The 21,912-nt window shown below is 24.0% G+C and overlaps 2 protein-coding genes across 2 annotated transcripts in view; both read right to left on the bottom strand.

The window, feature by feature from the left end:
* Nucleotides 1–276, bottom strand: part of LOC105360585 (myosin light chain kinase, smooth muscle-like) — a 49,805-nt gene extending 49,529 nt beyond the window's left edge. Inside the window, exon 1 of the mRNA XM_011497527.1 lies at nt 204–276. The gene's annotated coding sequence lies outside the window, so the exon portion shown is untranslated. The remainder of the gene's footprint in view (nt 1–203) is intronic.
* On the bottom strand, nt 196–21,865 carry LOC105360794 (myosin light chain kinase, smooth muscle-like). The gene is made up of 7 exons (XM_011497795.1): nt 21,698–21,865; nt 20,802–21,072; nt 19,924–20,178; nt 19,192–19,324; nt 4,367–4,535; nt 3,191–3,236; nt 196–523 (listed from the first exon to the last, which is right to left on the bottom strand). The coding sequence occupies exons 1-7, from the start codon at nt 21,843–21,845 to the stop codon at nt 196–198; spliced, it is 1,350 nt and encodes a 449-aa protein (XP_011496097.1). The 5' UTR covers nt 21,846–21,865.
* Between the last annotated feature and the right edge of the window lie 47 nt (nt 21,866–21,912).

Below are 21,912 nucleotides of genomic sequence, written 5' to 3'. Positions count from 1 at the left end.
TCAAATATTATTCCTATGCATTATTTGTCTATATTCTATTCACCTATCCTATACCCAATTATTAAATTATTAAATCAATGTCTGTACATTTTAAATTATATTCTACAATAATTACAAAAAAATAATGAAAATTTTAAAAAGTTAATATGTAGTCTATATGTATTACTCTATTCAGGTACAGTGATATGTGATAGCTTACTCACTTATGATCTCTAGTCGAGCAGTTGCCTCAGTTCTCCCAATGTCATTTTCTAGCGTTACTCGATATAATCCAATGTCTTCGAGTGTCACTCCCGCGATCTCCAGGATTCTCACATCATCTTTTTCCTTCAAGCTTATTCTTGTATTTGAGGTAATACCGATACCATTCTTATCCCAAACACACCAAGGCATAGGATGACCTGCCACTGCACATTGAAAACGTACTGTCTCGCCCTCTTCGGCCACACGATTATGAGGTATTGAGTAAAACTTTGGTGGACAAATTTTGGGTTTGCGACGGAAGCCACTTCCGGAATCGATCCTTCGAGGTAAGTTTATCGCTTTTAATTCACGACCGCCTATAATAAATGTTTATTAATCGTAAACAGTTAATCGACAACCAAATGTTCATATAGACTTTTTTTTAATAGCAGTTAATTTTTTATTATTGGCATCTTTTAATATAGATTTCATTTTATTATAGATTTTAAAATGTGAAATCATGACCTCTCTTCTCATTTCAAATTTCAAGTCAAAAGACGAATCACTTATTATAAGTTTGACTAATTATTATAACTAAACTATTATTTATAATTTTTTTATATTTCCATTATAATAGCAATTGAATTGTACGGACCTCAATATTAAATATTTAAATGTATTTAATAAACATTATTGAATTCAAAATTTGACTATGATGATTACATCTACAGATAAAAAAAGGAAGATAATTAAAACATAAAAATAAATAAATATTAGAGATATAAATAAAAATAAAAAGTAAACTAAAATTAGGATATATAAATACAAAATTACAAAATTCTATAACAGGTATTTTATTGTAATAAAATAGAATCCCAACAAATTATTAAAAGGTCATAATTGAATTTTTCAATTTTTATAATTTATAATATCAAATACATTTAAGAAATTCCGATTAAATTTGATATATTATTTTATTAATTTTCATTTAGATAAACTTTATTAATCATTATATGTATAATTTGATATTTTAATGAATATACTATAAATACCATTAGTTAGCATTTAAATATCCATTGGTATTAGTAACCGTATCTTAATTATAAAGAAAAAATTTATATCTTTTATTTGAATCAAAGAATTTTACAAAGAAAGCTTTTCTCGATAATATTCGATGCATCATATCATAAGTCAAATACTATAATGGTCCTTATAATTATGAACAAGTTTTTTTCATTATTAAATATTAAAATTAGATTTCTTTACATGAAACAGCAGGAGATAAGCTTCTGATTGGTGTCGATCTTGGTGTAGATCTTGGAGTCGAATTAGTTGAGAGGAGACTTTGAGGCTTTGTGAGAAGAGGTTGACTAATAATATTTTCTTTACCCTCTGGCACTAAAATTTAATAAATATGGATTTATTTGAAGCTTGCTTAGTGATTAAAAATATCTATGTATACTTTCTTGAATTAGAATAATATTGTTCAAATATCAAATACATATTTTTTTTAATCATACCATGTAATCACTTGAGTTTTTTATGATAATTATTTTAATCAATTTTTATGATTGAATGTTGGAAATTAAGAAAATTTCTTTTATTGTTAAATATAATTTCTCAACGAAAAATAATCAATGAAGATAATTTAATGCACTCAAGAAAATTGCACTAACGTTTAAAACAATAAAATTAATGCATAAGCAAAAACTATTTTGTACACAGCCTTGGACGATTCAATACATTTTAATACAATTTAATAAGCTTTAATAGCCCATTTCCATTGAAATTTTATTAATCGGCGTTTTAATATGTATGTTTGAGTAATATGCATTCGAAATACGTGTAATTTTAGTTACATATATTTTCATATATAACGTAAGTAAGTATTTCATATATAACGTATAAACATTTCATATATAATGCACATTGAATATAATAAAAAAAATTATATTTATAAAATAATCGGGGTTTGATTGAAAAATAATATTTATAAAAGTTATATAGACGCCTAATGAAATGTAAAATATTTTATATCTACATTAAACTTTATGTATTAATTGATCAAATGTAAGATAAATTAAATGTGCACGAATTGAAATAATTTTATAAATATATGTTAATCTGTTTGATTAAACTCATCCAGGTGTATAACTTGACATCAAATGAAGTTATTTTAATGATATATATCTTTTGTTAAAAAATAATTGAAATTCAATAATCAATATTACCAGAATATTTACCATCAACAATTATGCAAGCAGAAGTAAAAGCTTTGCCGAGTTCGTTAGACGCAATACATGTATATTCACCCTCGTCATCGGGATAAATATGCTGAATGATAAGCTTTACATTTTCGCCATCAAATTCTGATGAAAAATCACCTTCCAGCGACAACGGCTATATATAATTAAAAGATTACGTATATTTTCTTCTTAAAAATAGCATAGCATGATATGTATAGGTGAACGTGTTTAGTGTGTTTAAATGGACTTTTATTCTAAAATTGTACTATTCTAATTACGGACAAATAGAATTAATCAATTCATAATGTAATCTCATAATAATATGCAGTAAAATTAAACTATAAAATAAAATTATGTTTAATAAACTTTATTTTAAGTAGAATAATGATTTATTCATAAACAGTGATATTTACTGAATATTAAAATTAACCGTTATACTCTGTATTATAATAATTTATTTTTCTTAATTTCGCCATTAAAACTACCCTTGATGAAAATAAATTTTAATCTTATTTAAATATTTTATATACTTTTCCAGATTTTTCCCATCGAACAATAGGTGGCTCTGACGGTGCATAGACTTTGCATTCAAGAGTAACGGCATCCCCATCGCAACATCTAATATCCTTGAGTTCCGTTTTAATGATTGGAGCACTAAGAACCTTTCTAAAGTCATTGCATATATATATATATATATATATATATAAATATAATAATGAATTTTAATCATTTGTATTTTTAAATATAATTATATATAATACCCCCGTTTGACGTTCATTTGATCCATACTGTCACTACGTCCTTGTCCTAAAATAAAATTTTTTCTTACATTAGAATTATAAAAGAAATCTAGTATGCCATAAGTAAATATAATATGTATTATACTTATAAGTATAATAAGCTTATTTAGTGATTTTATAAATAATTATACATATTTTTAATTTACTGTTACATTCATTTAGGTGTTATTTTTATTAATTTTCAAAAATTATACTTATTTCAATGATAATTTTGTGAATGAAATTTTGAGAATGAAAATTTTGTAAACATTACATTAATTAAAACATATAATGACGTTTGGAACTATTTAAATTAATAATTTTTCACATATCCAACACTCTTTAATTGGTTATACATTAGCATAGCACAGTTAAGAAAGTTTATTGATAGTTAAATAAATTATAGTGTAGAATAGAAAACGTATATTTTTGTTTATTTTTATGAGAATTTAAAAAATATTGATAATAAAATATTAATTAATAAAATGAAAATTCATTAATAGTGTAATTATTTTCTTTGTTTACAATATTAATTAAAAAAAAAATTAATGTTTTTTAATATTTTAAATTATATGATTAAAAGTAAATATTAATTATAATACTAAAAATATTAAAATTATGATGCAGTGTTTTGATAAGTGATAAAAATGTTTTAATTTTCTAAAATATGTTAGTTTAAAAAAATACAATAATTTAGTAACGAAACTAAAAAAATATATAATAAACAAGGAATAATTTTATCCAAAATATTTAATAAACTACAAGGATTTTTGTATGTATAATTGCAGAAATGTTATTTATTATAATTGTGTTGTTAGTACATACTTTTGATTCTATTAAATATCTAGATCATTAGAACAAACGTTCAAACATGGATTTTAATTGAATAAAACTACAGCACCATTCTTAGCGTGAGAAAAATCTTTCGTTCACATAATGTACGATCTTATAGCTAAATAAATCCTAAAACTAAATAATAAAAGATTTGAAGCGTAAGATTGTAAAGAGAACTCTTGTTAAATCAGAATTATACATCTATTTACAATTGTAAAATACGAAGATAAAAAAATCTTGGAAATAATCAAGAGCTATTGAATCCTTACAAATCCATTAATGCAAAGTATGTGTACATACATTATAAGGATTCATTATACCCACCTTTGGCATAAATCTGCAAGGATATCACGGCCTTGGCCTCGCCATGTTCGTTCTTAGCGAGTACCGAGTAAGTACCCGTATAATCGAGCTTGGCATGAGGAATTTCTAAGCGGTATTGGGGACCGGCACCTATACACCGGAAGTGCACCGCGTCACGATAGTAGTCCGGCTGTAATTAAAAACATGCACGGATCGTTATATTATAAATTCATGAGGTGAATCTGCTATGATATTCTTATAATAATATAGATTATGATATCACATTTAAGAAAGTATGGTTCACATACTTTCATTATTAACTTACAAGCGTAAATAAAGGTAGGCTTAAACAAAGTTTTATTTAAAATATATAGTTCATAAAATAATAATATAAAGTTCAAAAATATTCCAGAAATATAAATTTATATTTATAGGATATAATACGAGAATTATAATTTTGGCATAATGTCGGAATTTCATTGTAAAATATTGGTCATAATTTCAACTAAATATTTAGAATACCAGTATATAAAACGTCACACATAATTAATGTTATCTGTGCTAAAATCCTTTATCTCGAATAATCTAACATTATCCTCTGTATTAGATTTCCATAAAAAATTGAGATAATAATCATGAAATTCATACTAATATGACATTATAAGGCTGATGCGTATGTCACCTATTTAACGTAAGAAATCTTGATTTGATGAAATGGATTGATTTCTGAACTTCATTAGATGTTTGTCGCAACTTATTATCACTAGTATCTAGTACAAAAATTAAAAATTAAATTAAAATAACTTACAAATGCAACAGTATATATAATTCGAAGAATTGTGTAGGAACATATAGTTATACTTAAGTCTTGTAACACTTATGTGATAACAGAATAAATGAATAATTTCAATAATTCTCTACCGAATAATAAAATCCTGCAATTAATTTTAATTGTTATCGATAGTCGGCCATCAACTTGATTGATGTCAATTGATAATTGACCATCAAACATTAATGTATAATTTACCTAGGCTTTATCTTTTTAATTTTACAATACATCGAAACTGTCATTTCCATTGTTTTAAACTCTCTTTTTTAAAAAGGCAATAAGCGTTTATTCTAAATAATTAAAGCTTATGAGCTTTAATTGAGCTACAGTTGTGAATTTTTTGCCACGGTTGTACATTTATTGAATTGAATTCAAACAGTAAATCAGAAAAATTATGACTAGCATTAATAAAAAAAAGGAGGCAACTCGGTAAAACTTGTTTTTCGAATGACAGATCACATGAATAGTACATTAACTTTACTAACAGTGTTGACGATGGCATTTCCATTAATGCAACGTGAATCGAAGAATCTAAAATTATAATCATCTAAATTACTGTGCACCCAATGTCGCGTTAGAAAGTACAGTCGAGTATGAAAAAGTACAGGAAGCAATATCGCGAGGCATGCGGTAGAAAAAGTTTACTGAATAATTCTTAATAAAACAAAAGCCGACGATACTTAACACGACTGAAGGATCATGCAGATTCGTCCTTGGCATTCGTCGACTTATCAATCGTCGTAGTTTCGCGCTTTATCTTCATCGATTCTGAAACAAAACTTAGTAGAGATAACTAAACGTCGAAGACCTAAGAGAGATGCCGGCGCATAGTGCGTATCGCCTATATAGGGAGCGAAAGTGAACCTGCGACAACGGTTGGTTGTTTTTTTTGTACACAGGGTGAAAGATAAAAATCGAGCGCGCTTTTCCTGGTGCGCAGAAGCCGCATGAATGGGCTCCTTATCGAGACGAGCGCTTGATTTTCTGGGTGACATAATCCTTAAAGAAAGTACTTTCCAATTGCAATTAACACCTACCTTCATCCACTCCATTCTAATAGGATACTCCTTCCTACGTGTATGATGATTCTTATTTCTATGAAGGTTTAAACTTTTTATGAATTCTAATAATTGTTTTGTCTTTTCCTCTCATTTTTATTCTACTTAATGATATTTAATTGGCTTTAAGATTGAGCGAGAAAGAGAGAGAGAAAGAAATAATTGTAGTTAAACTAGCAATTAATTTAGTTTTGATCTTTTAACTAGTAATGAAATCTGATAGTGATCTTGTTCATTAATTTTTGTTGTTCGTTTAATACTATTGTCATTACTCTTATTCAATAATAAGCTAACTCCAAACATTTATATTATTTATATGTTTAACAGATTTTGTGATATTACGTTCTTATTCACTAATCTGTATCTAATGGCGGATAAAATTCTTGTTCGTTAAACATATTTTAAATGATTATATTTATAATCATATAAAATATAAATTATTTAAAATCTAAATTCTAAAGAGAAATATAAATATAATTTTATAGAACTATTTTATCTATATATTTATCGAATATTTTCAGAAAAATAGATTTCTTTATAACGCGCTATTTCACTATAAAAAATATTACAAACAAATATTATTAGAATATACCGTATAATTATGTAATAAAAAAAGATGATACGTATATTCAACCTAACAATTTTGAACATACATTACTGGTATTTTACTTAAGCATTTTAAATCTGTTTGTTACATGAATAAAATACATATATATATTTATGATAATTTAAAATTGTAAATTGTTAATTTATAATCGATGATATACATTAATATACATTATTTTATAAAAAAAATTTTATACAATAATTTTAAAACCTTATCTGTTTGTTCGAGATAAATTTTGAATTAAATTATTCTTGCATGATTTTATTCTTTTTATTCTCATTTTAACAATTTTATCTATATCTAACAATTTTATTCTTATAAATTACTAATAAAATAATTCATTATTACAAAACATTAAATTCATAAGATATTTGTATAAGGTCTATATATAAACATATATTTTTATATACAAGATTTGTCGATAAAAATAAATTAACTATATCTTTGTCAGTTTTAGAAAACGTTTGTTAGTGAGTAAATTGTAAACATATTACTGTGAGTCATGGTTGTATCGTTAATAAAAGTACAAATTTTTATTTTAAACTAAAAAATTGCCGGTACCCAAACTCAATGATAATTACTAAAATAAAATTACTTCTGTCTACCATTATTGGTTACATACTAGGTATATAACTATTTATGGTATCAAAATTTACAATTTCGCAAAGATAGTTACTTAGAATCACAAAGTATAACAATTGCAATTACTAGTAGCAATTACGAAATATGTTTGAAAATAAAAATATGTTGAAATATATATGTATTATTTCACAAACATTTTTTTTAAAAAATTTTTTTAAATAACAATATGTTGATTGAATTTAAATATATCATATATTATGTAAATGTATTCATAAAATTACTAAAATTACAAATAATAACTATATTTTTTAATTATACTATTCGCTTATTTAATGATATTTAAAAGGAAATTTGAGAATGTTTAAATCTACTTTTTATTTTACAACAATAAAATTATTTGTATTGTATTAAAACAAATATTTTAAATTTATCTTAAATATCAAACAAATTTCTATTTTCTTACTTTACTAAATATAAAAATATAAATACACGATGATTGATACTAAATATCACAAAAATACTCATTACAAAAATGTAAAAAAAAATAATTAATTATTCATGCAATAGTTTAGAAATATAATTGATAATCATGTATAATAAAACGAAATCATCTAAAGTATGGATTTATTTAATATGATAGCAATATTAAATAATATTGTAATTAATTTATATGATCAAATATGATTGAAATAGAATAGAATAAAAAGTATCTTAAATTGACTATTATATATTAATTGACTTTAAAATATTTTAAAGTCATATACACAATATACAATATCATATATACAAACATAAATAAAATCATATATACAATTCATAATTTAATGAAATTCACTAAAGTATTTGAATTAGAAATGCAACAAGTGATAGATTCCATTTTATTGTTCTACTTTTTTTCCTATTATTCTTTTATTTTTCTTTAGTATACATTAGCTTTTAAATCATAAAATATAAAGTAATTATAAAATTATAAATTAATTCAAAATTTTAAAAAATTGTTAAAATTAATTATTTTATAATATTATATATAATAAATTTTTTTATTTACATTATATTTCTATATAATATAAAATGATTATATATTACTTTTAATCATATTTAATATTATAAATTATTTACAAATAAATATTGTACCATGTTATTATCAAATGAAATATTTCACTTAAAAAATAAACAATCAAGTATTTAATTTTATTAGAATAATTCTTCTTACACAAATCATTTATTTAAAATATACTCTATAAATACTCTATAAACTCCAAAAAATCAGACAACTAAGAATTTACTACATTTCGTTAAATAACATTTTATAGTAATGTGTCGTTCACACGTACAGCAAATATTATATTATTTAAATAAAACATGTCGATAACGGTAAATGACAATGAAAAATACTAATTGTAAAAAAAACTTCAAGGGTAAAAAACAGAAGAAAATAAAAAGGCACGTCGATTCCCTTGTCACGTGGATGTGACCGAGAGTCGATCGCGAAATGAATGCGACCATCGTGATTATAGTATACGCGGGCACTGCAGCGACGAAAAGCAGAAAAAGTAATGCAGCCAGTAATACAGTGCTCAGCATCAACATAAATAACTTTAGAAAAAAAAAACAGAAAATTCCGGACAATTGCATAGAAATCAATGTGTTCCCTCAGTAGTCGTTACTCACACTTCTTTGTAAACGATCTTGACTAGTAGAGTTCCGCGGATGCATCAACAGCGTAACCGCATGCATATGGTTTTTGATAAATTTACTTAACATACACACACACACAATCTCTCTCACTCTCTCTCTCTCTCTCTCTTTCTATCTCTCTCGCGCGCGCGCAAGCTCTCTCTTTCACTGTCTATCGCACTCGTATATACACGTACACAATTCGAATTGGTAATCATGCTCATCCGAATACATCCGAAGTTCAAAGTATCCAACTTTTTGCTTTAAAGGACGTGTGGCCGTGTTTCTCAAATTTTTAATGCCGCTATTTACGCCGCTCATATGATTTAAGAGATGATTTTACAACCTTGGTATCGATGAATATAATTTTAAACTGAAAATACGGTATATTTCTATGCATAATATTAAGTATAATTATGCATGATATTAAATATACCTATGTATAATTTTAAATATAATGAAGTATGAAAAGCGAAAACTTTTTTATACTTAACTAAAAGTCTTTATTGTGTAAGTTTTTGTCAAATAATATTTCATATCAGAAAATATTTGTAAAAATTTTCATTCAAAATCAGAAATTTATAATTTTATAGTATGTACACCTGTTATATAAACCTGATATTTTAATTTATATTAAATTTGATATTTCTACTGTATTCATTAAACATAAAATATTTTATTTTATTTATGATAAAATTATAATAAATCATTACCTTTATAACATTATATAATGTTACTTGAGAAATATATTTTCTATGTAAATTTTGTATAATTATAAATTGATTTATCATTTTACATGTAAAACCAATTGAAAATATATAATAATATTGTAAATTTTGTTCATTAAATACTTATTTATTTATTATACTAATTTAATGTTAAATATCACAAATTATATGTACAAAACTTATTATCTCCAAATGATTCTGTATTTGAAAATTTTATTTTTTTTTTTTTTTAGTTATATTACGAAATAATGGTATTATTGAATAATAAATAATTCTTATATAATTAAAAATAAATAGAATATAGATAAATTCATTGAAAATACAAAAGTACGCAAAACTAGAAGATACTTTGATATTTCAGTCAAAATTTCAATGTATATATACAATTAATTATACAGACGAGCTATTCACAAACTTTATATTTCTTTAAATACATGTAAAGGACTCTAATAATAATATTAATTTATTGAAACTTGTAAATAATATTCATTAATACAAAACATAAGTCAATTTTAAATAAAAATTCGATTATATTTATAATTAAATAAATATAATAGATTATAATAGAAAATTGAATTTATACTTAAATAAAAATTTTATTTATATTTAGTACTACATTCAAAATTTATTTATATTAATTTCTTTTACAATAAAATAATATTATACATTTTTAATTTAAATATATTATTTTAATATTTAAATTTTTTTTTAAAAATATTACTATTAAAAATTTTCATTTGGAAAATACAAATTTTTAAAGTAGTCAATATATACTTATAATTTTAAATATAATTTTTCAAATTTTAATACTACGAATTTAAATATTATGCATAAATATATTTTTTTTTTTCAAAAACACTAATTATAATAATTTCTTAAATTTTATTTACAATTTCTATTAACATTAATATTTATTATTACGAAATACAAATATTGATGCGATTAATTTAAGAAGCTAAATTTTTGTATTATTTCATTATTAAATATATTAATAGTAATATTCGTACGATATAAAATAATTTTCATTAAAATATAATACATAATTAATTAGCATTTATTAGCAATTTACTAAGAATCTATAGTCATTACTGTAACTCCGATATTTATTAACACTTTCAACGAAAAATAAATAGTTAATAATGCGGCTTCAGATAATAGTGATAAAATAAATATAATAAATAAAACGGACTAGATATTTAATAGCTGAATTTTTTCTATGATAGGATAATTTTATAACATAATTTAGATAAATGTAAAAATTATTGCATAATCAAACAAAGATTTGAAACATAAAAAACTTAATGACGAGGCTCATGTATGCCAAATCGAGCATAAGGAAATGCAATGACTAGTTTAAGAACTTTTTACTAGTATCTGAAGTAAAGCAATTAACATCTGTTTGCATCTAATATATTTTATTGCTTGTGCTAAGTATTTATTGTAATTAAACCAAATGTTGCAAAAATTATACGTTAATAAACTGAAAGTTAAATTCTCTTATACTTTTTCTAACATCATATATAATATATAATATATAACTTTATTGATATCGAACAAAAATCTTTAAAAGATGAAAATGTAATGAAAAAGCATTGCATTTATCAAATATGCATTGAAGCAATATTATAATTTTAACGTTCGATATATATATGAAAAAAATTTAATACTGATATATGAAAGTTACTGAGAATTAGATATATAAATTTGTCGATCACGTGAGGAATATATTTATTTATTTTCAATACGATATAAAGTTCATATAATTTTTTACACAATTAAGTTGACGAATTTCCATTTTTATATTTAATAATATAATATTATAAGTCATTAATTTATACTATTTAAAAATATACATAATTGTATAATAAATGTTATTATAATATATTATTATAATAATATAATTTATACTAATACATAATAAGAATAAATATTTTTACAGAATAAGGAACAAATAAAAATTATATAGCATAATGGAAGCACTCATCCATTGAATATATATTCAATATATATAAATAAATAAATAAATAAAAAAAAGAGAATTAAAATGTTAATACATAATATATATATATATATATATATATATATATATATGTTATAATTCAATAAAAACCAGAGAACTAAAATGTACAAGAAAATTATAACGAAATACTTATATTTTAATTAATATACTCTATAAATGACTTCTTACATTCTCAATATTTATAAGCATTGTATTCTTTATTTTATTTAAATAAGTAATATAAAAAAATTAGATAGATTTAACCAGCTGATATTAATATATAATGTAATATACTTTGCGGAAAGTAATTAATTGTTACTTTTTATTTTATATTATATGTAAGCAAAAAATGTCTTAAAAACGTACATTAGAAAAATTTGTTTAGATTTTGTAAATAATAAAATGATGAAAAATGAATATTTTTAATAATCAATAAATAATAATACATAAATGTAATGAAATTAATGAAATATTTATATAAACATATATGTAATTTCTGAATTAAACAAATTTTTCATTGAATTTTCATTGAAAGTTTTGTTAAATAGAGTTTCAAATTATAAATTGACTAATTGGAATGAATTTTAATTAAAAATGAAATTAAACGGAAAAATATTAATTTATCATAATAACACATTCTAAAATAGTCTGTAATATAATTCATTGTATTAAGTTAATTTTTATGTATTATAATTTATTATAAGAATTTATTTGATTAGACAATTTATTATAAGAATTTATTTGATTATACAATTTATTATAAGAAAGAGCAGTCTAAATATTTAATATTATATTCTGATATAAATATTTAAATTACATCTTTAATTGACTTATTACATTTATTTGTTTATCTATTTCATATAAATAATGTGTAACAGAATTGTAACTACTGTTAAAAAGAAAATTTTAAAGATTATTTAATAAATATATTACTTTGTTCTTATTTACTTTTTAACATAGAATTATATTCTTTTTTTTAAGGAGTTGAATATTTTTCACATTAATAAATCGATGTTATGCATATATAAATAATAAAGTTTAAAAATAAAATATAATATTATAATTCTACTTGTTCTACTCTGTTATTATTTATAGCAATAAAAACTTAAACTTTTTTGACAAAATTTTATTGATTTTTTAATCACATAAATCATGATATATGAAACTTAAATTTATTTCGTATAATATTACTATTCTCATATAATTATTTATTATACTTGTTGCATAATTCAAGAAAATGATATTCTTTTTTATTACAGTTTAAGATTTGTTTCCAAATAAAGTAGTAGATTATTTAAAACATGAATAAAACATTTATAACTTTCCAATAGAATATAATAATTTTATAATAATATATAACATTAAATTTTTATCTTTTTTCAGTGTATTCGTTTTGTAATTTAAAATTTTTTGACTTTTTATGGACTCGACAAAGCTATTATGTTGAATTAAAATCAATCATATTTAGTTAATATATCTTGTAGACACTTTTTCAAAATATTTACTTATTGGGATTCGAACATGTAATTGTATATTATTTGTAATAAGCTATAATATTATATTATTACTAAAAAAACTTTTATAAAAATATGAAATTCTTTTTAGTTTACTGTATTATAATTAAGCGATTCTTGTCCGTGAAAACCATCGTGTATCATGCAACAGAGTCTTAAAATGGCTTTGTGAAAAATCGCTTCGAAAGAAAGATCTACTAACGATTCTCAGAAATATTTCCTTAGCCTTGACACCTAAAACTTCTCAGCACTTTTCAGGATAGGTTCGACGTGATGCCAAAAGACGAAGTCGTTCCCATAAACTCCTTAACAGTATAATTCAAGGTTTTTTTTCACTATGTCACCACTAATTATTCAATCTAATTCATTGCCACCCTCGTCGTCGGTATTTCACCACCGTAATTTCCGACAGGAGCCACGCTCCCATTGTAAATGCCACCACACAAGCACTCCCGGCCGATAATTGTACACGATCGGTGGTAAGTCAATGATTGCGGGTCTTGCGAATTCAACGGGGAGCATACGCCGATTGCCGGTCAGTTTCAATTGCTGGTCGTCGTTACTCTTTCCTCTCTCTCTCTCTCTCTCTCTCTCTAACTCGCTCACTCTGTCTTTTTTACGTCTATCTACGTATCAAATTGTATATATCTACCTATCTATATGTCTCTCTGTCTCTCACTGTCTCTTTCAAATGCACAGACCCATACTCACATAACATATACAATCGCTAAAAGTCTCCTACTCCTTCAATCTAATAGGTGAGGCACGCGACGACTGTCCGAGTGAGAATTACTGAAGCTGTTGGTCAGAAGTGGGGAGAGTGGTAGCAACTTCATACTTATTCATGTTATGTACATGTTTGGATTAACGGATTTTTTTTCGAATATCCCTTACTTAAGTATTCTATCGAAAGGAGAAATAATTCATTATGTTCCGATTTTTACGTTATATTGAGATATTTTTAAAACGATTAATTAAAATGTTATATTCTAAACATTCAAATTAAACTTTATGAAAGCCTAACTTAGTAATGACTTGATACACTTGTAGTATTACAAGCTTTTACTTGTCAGTTTACAAATCATGTGTCGACAGCTAAAAACAAAATAGTGGTTAATTCATAGCCTATGCATATAAATAAGATGCAATGAAATTACTAATTGAAACATAAATCTATTATTAAAATATTTATATAATTTTCTTGTACAGTTTTATACAATATTTTTCTAAAAACATTGTATATGTTTAATTTATGAAAAATTTAATTTTCTGTAAATGTAATTATAATTCATACAAATATTATAACTGATAATTTTTTAGACTTTATCTATTTATTGACTATATTTTTTTCCATGTAAATCAGTTTTAAATATAATTTAAACTTAAAGCAAATGAAATTTAAGAATTATGTAATATTTTTAATGTTAAAATTTTTATAATAATTCCATATATAATTAGGAAATAATAATTTAAGAACTTTTATGAATATTACGTAATCTATTGTAAGAAAATAATATTTAACTAAATAAATGTTGTCATAGACTGAAAATATATTTAAATAGTATAGAATACCAATTAAATTTTAATTTGAACTCTATTTTGTAATTCTTTTTTATTATAATTTTGAAAACAAAAATGTATAAATTTGTTTAGTCATTGATCTGACAATCGTATAATATTTGAGATTTTATTATTTACGCCTCTATCGTGTAATAAACCGTTAGGAAGTAATATTACTATTAATCTTGTTAAGTAATAGCAACTTATAAGCAATTAAATCTATAAAAGCTTGCTCCAACATACATAATTTTTTTAATTGTACAAAATCTTTCTGTCTAGTATGAAATTATACTTGTAAAACGTAATCGTTAAATCACTGATGAACGATAAGTCAATAGACGTATGGTTAAAATTCTCAATATCATTTAATGTATAACTTTTCATTTCACTTTGCCTTTTCTGCTTTGAATTTATTCACCCATTTTTTAACTAATTTCAACTTGTGTGGGGACTAAAACTTAATGTAATAGAAAAAAGAAAACACATGGAATCATTCCTGATTAAAAACTGAATACAATGAGTCTTGATTTAGATTTATTTGAATCTATAAAAGTTATGCATTTAAGAAAATCTTATAAAAGTTATATAAGTTAAATTTCAACAATTTTAGTTAAAAATCAATTTCGGTCGGACGGTATTTTTCAAACGACGTGACAATCAGAAAGATCATTGTATTTTAGGAAAAAAGATTTTACACATGGATGTTAAAGGTAGTTGAATTGAGGTTCGACTCAATGAGCTATTTATGTAAAGTATCAGCAATAGTATACAATTGATTTATATTGTTCAAATGTTATTTTCATCTGATACATTAAGTGAAGATACTTGATTCAAGCAATACGCAATAGCTATAGATAATAAATTAGAAAAACTGTTATGCATTCTGCATTCAGTGTATTTTTCTTTAGTTCTTTATTTTTATTAGAAAAACAACTATTTTATTTAATTCAAAAATTTCAAATAATAGAAGTTAATAAATGTTAATAAATGTGAATAAATAAATAATAAATACATTCAAATGTTAATAAATTATAGATTCACTGCGAATTATAAATGAGTATTTGAAAACTATAACATTTAGCTTTAAATTTTAAGATCTCATAAATAAATTATGAAGTTAATTCTATAAAATATTCAGAGCATTAACTTTTGTGACTGTATTGCATTAGATAAATGTACACAACATTTTTTACATAAAAAAGATAAAGCACTATCGTACTTGAGATAGTTTTATGATAAATGCCTTAAATAATATAAGAATAATAAATTTATTCAGAAAGAAAAAAATTTCATTAATATATTTTTATAAAAAATTGAGCCTCCTTCACCTAAAATTTTACAAACAGATAAAATACGTTCAAGGTACTTTACAATATAAAGAAAATAAATAAAAAAGCCAAACTCGTTGCACTTCATCACTTAATGAAAAACTATTCATCTTTTTTATTCCACATCTTGTTGAAAATGATGGCATAGCGGCAATGATCAGAAAAACGTATATGCAAAACATAATTGATTTCTCCAAGCGATCGAAAAATAGCAATAAAACTTTTCAATATGTCTTAAATACTCAGAGATTCTTGATATATCACAATGAGTTTATTTAAAAAATAATAAAAATAAAGACTAAACGAAATTTAATTTCATATTTGAAGTAAAAAAATCTAATTAAGTATCATAGAACAATATTTTGTTTATATAATTTAAAAAATTCATTAGAAAACTAATTAAATTTTATAAAAATGCAAATTTAGAAAAATTAATTTTATAAATATTTATTTAAATTGCTTTAAAATAAATAATAAGATCTGAACAATGCTAATACTAATATTTATTCATAATACATAGGCAACTTACCACATAATTACCATACAATATTTAATTAAATATTATAATATGGAAATAATTTAAATGGAAGTCTGTAGCGGTAAATATGTATTTACTTTAGTAATGGATACAAATAATTACTTTATATTATTTATAAAGATATTAGCAAGTAACCTGACTCATATTAAATTAGTATTGAAACACAATACATTCATTTTAGTTTAAGCAAAATTTAATATATAAAAAATAGATTTAAAAATTATCGATTTTTGAATACAATTTTTAAGCCAATTATTTATAAGTACATATTATAATATATATTTATTATTAATAAAATTGTTATTTTTAATTCATTAATATAGAAATTATTATAAAACCAGAAAATAATTATATTTTTAGTCTTATTATATTAAGGAAACTTTATTTATCAGTTTTGATAATTTATAAAAATTATAATTAAAATAATTTAAATAAAATTTCTAGTGAATTGTTTTGAAAATAATAAATTCTTCGAATAATTGTGATTTGAAAAATTATAAATGAAGATTAACTTAATATTTATATTAGTAAAATAATAGGTTTTATAATAAAAATTAATTAACTATTAATATAAAATAATATTAGTACATGTTTTTCTGTTTTTTAGTACTTTTCCGTTTACACTGCATATATATATATATATATATATATATATAATTAAAGTATGCTTATAATATTTAATATTTCTTTTAAAATCTTCATAAAACGAATATTACGACTTTTTATTACTTTTATTTTTAGTTATGGCATAAAATTTACTCGAGTACGGAACGTTTTTTTATAATTTAGAATAAAAAAAAGACATCTTGCTTACCGTTTTATTAATTCAGAAATATTATACTTCAGGGTAATTCATGTGTTTTAATTAACAATATTGTAAATTGAGAAAAAATAACGGTTCTCCACAACGATAAAATTGCAATAATTTGAAAGACTTTTCTCGGAAAACGAGCAAGTGAAAGAAGACTTAAAACCAAAATAGTTTTACTCTAAATTATATTTTTAACTCGCAGAAACTACGGATACTTTTAAGTCTGTAACAAATGAAGTTCGGGTTATATTGATGGACTGAGTTGACGGGGATGAAGCGAAAAGGAGTCGAGAAAATAAGGGAAGACAATTCGGAACTCTCTACAATTAGCGGACCGATGATGTATAGTTGAAAGTAAGTGACGCGCGATACGCGGGGAGTGCCGAATACGGGCATAATGAATATCATTTCTTTTCGCGGGGGTACCTTGACCCACATTAAATGCGGCGGTACGTACACGTCATTGCTCGCCTCATTACGCAAACGTTTCTCTATCCCGCCTCTATAGGCGACAGCGCAAAGCGCAGGCGACGCGCGCGCCACAGGAGCTCAGGTCGCCCCTCGACTCCAACAGCCGATGAAACTTCATTGGGTGGCACGTGAGATTGGAGGCGCGAAAGTGGTCGCATCTAATGATTGACTGACGGCTTCCTTCATCAGGCACTAACCACTGCTCCTCGGATGTCATTTGAATCGCGATTCGTAATTATCCTTCGTGCTGTGAATTGCCTATTCGCACGGTAGTCGTCCGCTTCCTTTTTTTCGACGTGCTCGTGTTGGCCAATAACTACTACAAGGTCGACATCTCTTTGACCTTTCGATAAATTCATCTAAAATCTGTTTTTCTTATTTTTTAATGGAATATAGCTTCTTTCATCAATACCTTTTGCGATAACATTAAATATATTAATTTCAACGATTTAAATATAAATCGACCGCCTTCCTGACTTAATAATGCCCATAATTTCAACATATCTTATTAACATGAAACTATATTACGCATTGTTTGTTTTATATTAATTATTTAATATAGCTGAAAATTGTTTTATATTTTACAAGGATTATTCATTAAACATGCATTAAAGTTATCTTTGATAAGCATTCTTATATCACAAAATATATATCGACTTATTAAGAAATCTTACCTTAATATAATTTCACATTATAAGCAAGCATTTATTTTATTATTAATTTAATTGATATTTATTTGATAATATCAATAAGATAATTTTTAATATAATATTTTGTTATTATAAAATTGTTATTAAAGTTGTTAAAAGGCAAAAAAATAAATAAATGCAGAATAGAATATTATAATATAATATAATATAATAGAATTTCATGATAAAATACTGTTTACTGTTAAACGCTATTTAATTAATCTAATATAAGTTAGACCTATTATTACATTTTTTTCATACCTATTTTTTTTTATATATAGCAATTTACAATATTTTATAAACCAACTATTATTGCGTGATGCAAGGGTTAAATTTAAGAAATGAGAAATAAGTCATTATTCACATTTCTGATTGCGTCAATATCGATAATGAAATATGTTACGCGCATCATTATGTGTTGTTAACACTATTATATGTAAAACAAAATTACTTACTTTCAAAAAGTCGCGCAACCAAATAACCTCAGGCTTCGGATCGGCTACAACCTCGCACTGTATAATTATCGTATCGCCTTCCTGTGCCTCTGTTGATAATGGTTTCGTCACGAATAAGGGTACTTTCGAATAGCTGCGTAACATAAAGAAAACATAGCCATTAATACACTAAATTTACTACTAAATTTATACACTATTGTTACTATTACTATACGGTAGTTTTCTTACTCATAGATTGATTGTGATTTTATTATAGTTTTAATGTTAAAAGGATAACGTAAGAAAGTTGATAGTGGAATTTTAAATGAAATATGTAGTAACTTAGATATAATATATTCTGAATAAGTATGAAAAGTATTTCCTTCAAATAAAATATCATTAGTTTTTTTTCAAGTATTCTTTTTTCAATAATGTATCACTTTTATATTTACTTTTTAAAAGTAAACTTAAAATACATTGAAATTGAAAAAAGTTAAAAAAATTATATTGAGTTATTTGAAAATATAAACACTTATACAACTTATTTAAATTCCATAGTTTATGCTAGTAGAAGCAATTCTCATTTATCGTTTATATAATTTACATTATATTGTTAAATTAAGCAATGTTTGATATAAACAAATTAGAGATATTGAATTATCTAAAGAATGAATACAGACTTGTAGCTTAAAATAAAATTATTTAAACAATTATAATACATAAAACATATTAGAAATACTAAAATCAACATACGGAATATCAATATCAGGCGGATTAATGTTAACTTGAAGTATAGCGTCATTATCTGCAATGTTAATGCTATCATCCGCTCCAATCACGCACACTTTGGTGGATGTTTCGACTTTGCCAACTTCATTGGTGGCCGTGCAAGTGTAGATGCCAGCATCTCGGTTTCTAACTTTCGCCAGGATCAATTCAGCAATGCCATCATGACTTAATGTCATTGTTGCTGTTCTTCGTGGTCGTAGACGGATTCCATCTCGATGCCTGTATACAAATTTAATAGAATTAATTTTTTAAATTAAAACTTTAAATGAAAAATATGCGAAAGCCAAAGTCTAACATTAAATTCATTTTTCAATTAGATATTAATGCTATGCTCTTTATGGTTTTATAATTTTAACGAGTATTAATCTATATACGAAATCATTTTTATATTCATAGTAACAGATACGCATATTAAATACAAGTAAGTTTATTTTAACTTTATTCTCTGCAACAAAAAAAAAAAAAAGAGAAAAAAACAGAAAAATAAAAAATATTAACATTATTCATGGAATATTTTGAAATCATTTAATACGAAACTTTTCTAATATTGTATACAGAGTTTTAGCTTAGTTATATTACATTTTTAAGATTTTCAGAGGCAAATGTAATTGTAAACATTATGTAATTGTAAATCTATATATCTTATTAAAGCTTGCCCCTATTATCACGTCAATGTAACAATGAACAATCATTAAATGTAGTATTAAGTAATATTTGTTTAAGTAACATAAATCGTATTTAAAAGTAAGAAAATTCATTACGATTAAACATTTATGTTCATTTTAATAGCATGATTATTATGCATAATTACATATTTATTACGTAAACGTGTTAAAACTTACCAAACAACTCCAACGCTGGGGTAAGCCTCTATTTGAGTTCTCAGCCTAAGGTCACCATCAACTTTGACAGCATGCGCAACTTCTAATTCATAATGAAATCGTGGGGCAACATAGGCCCGAATCCCCTTGTCCACTACAAGAACACATCGGCAAGATATCGATCCATTAGCATTTTTCGCACAAGCTGTGTAGCATCCACAATCATCTAGACTCGCCCTTTCTATCTCTAATGTGTAGAAGTGAGACTCGTCGGTATGGATCGATCGTGTCGCTGCAAAAGAATTAGAAAGTTCGATTTTATTCTTCTTATTATCTTTATTATTCTAATAGCACGAGATCACTTTACTGAATAGGTTTGTTCTTCGATGTTAGAATTTAGAAATAAAAATAAAAGACTTTTAATAAGTAGTGCTTGATATAATAGAATTTTATTACATTTAGTTAGTGAACAATTTCAATTAATAATTAATAAATTTCAAAATGAATGCAATGGAAAACTTTCGTTTAAAAAAATAAAATTACTATACATTTATAATAATTTATTATTTATTTAAATAATTAAAAACTTTTAATTATACATTGAAACAATAGCTATTTATGTTTAGCAGTATATTTTTTAATTTACTTTTGATTTATGTTTACTAATGTTATAAATTAATTTTACATTCTAATATTGTATAGAGAAAAAAATTAATAAATTTCTGAATTATAAAATTGATTATATATTTTCAATCGTCAATAAAAATTAAGATTCTTGTTAAACAGTACAAAAATAATTAGATATTGAAATAAAATTTCAGAATTGCTATTTGTATGTTTATATAAAACTCATACAAAAAATGTCATGTACAAATTATACATCTCTCGTTTGTTAGATCCGTTGATATTTTACTTACGAGTTTCGGTAAGAAATTTGCCATCCTTCAACCAGGATACTTCAGGTTCTGGGCAACCGAAAACTTGACACGTTAATCTTACAGGATACGACGTTTGTACTCGCCTATCGCGAAGTCTCATTGTAAATTGCGGCAACCCATCTTCCATTAGCCCATCGAGAAATCTTTGTTTAAATTCTTAATATTAAACTGAGACATCCAATATATAAAGTAAA

The sequence above is a fragment of the Ceratosolen solmsi genome, unplaced genomic scaffold (genome assembly GCF_000503995.2).
Source record: "Ceratosolen solmsi marchali unplaced genomic scaffold, CerSol_1.0 scaffold47, whole genome shotgun sequence".
Lineage (NCBI taxonomy): Eukaryota > Metazoa > Arthropoda > Insecta > Hymenoptera > Agaonidae > Ceratosolen > Ceratosolen solmsi.
The sequence above is the reverse complement of the archived record's forward strand: the minus strand, read 5'-3'. Positions and strand labels throughout refer to the sequence as shown.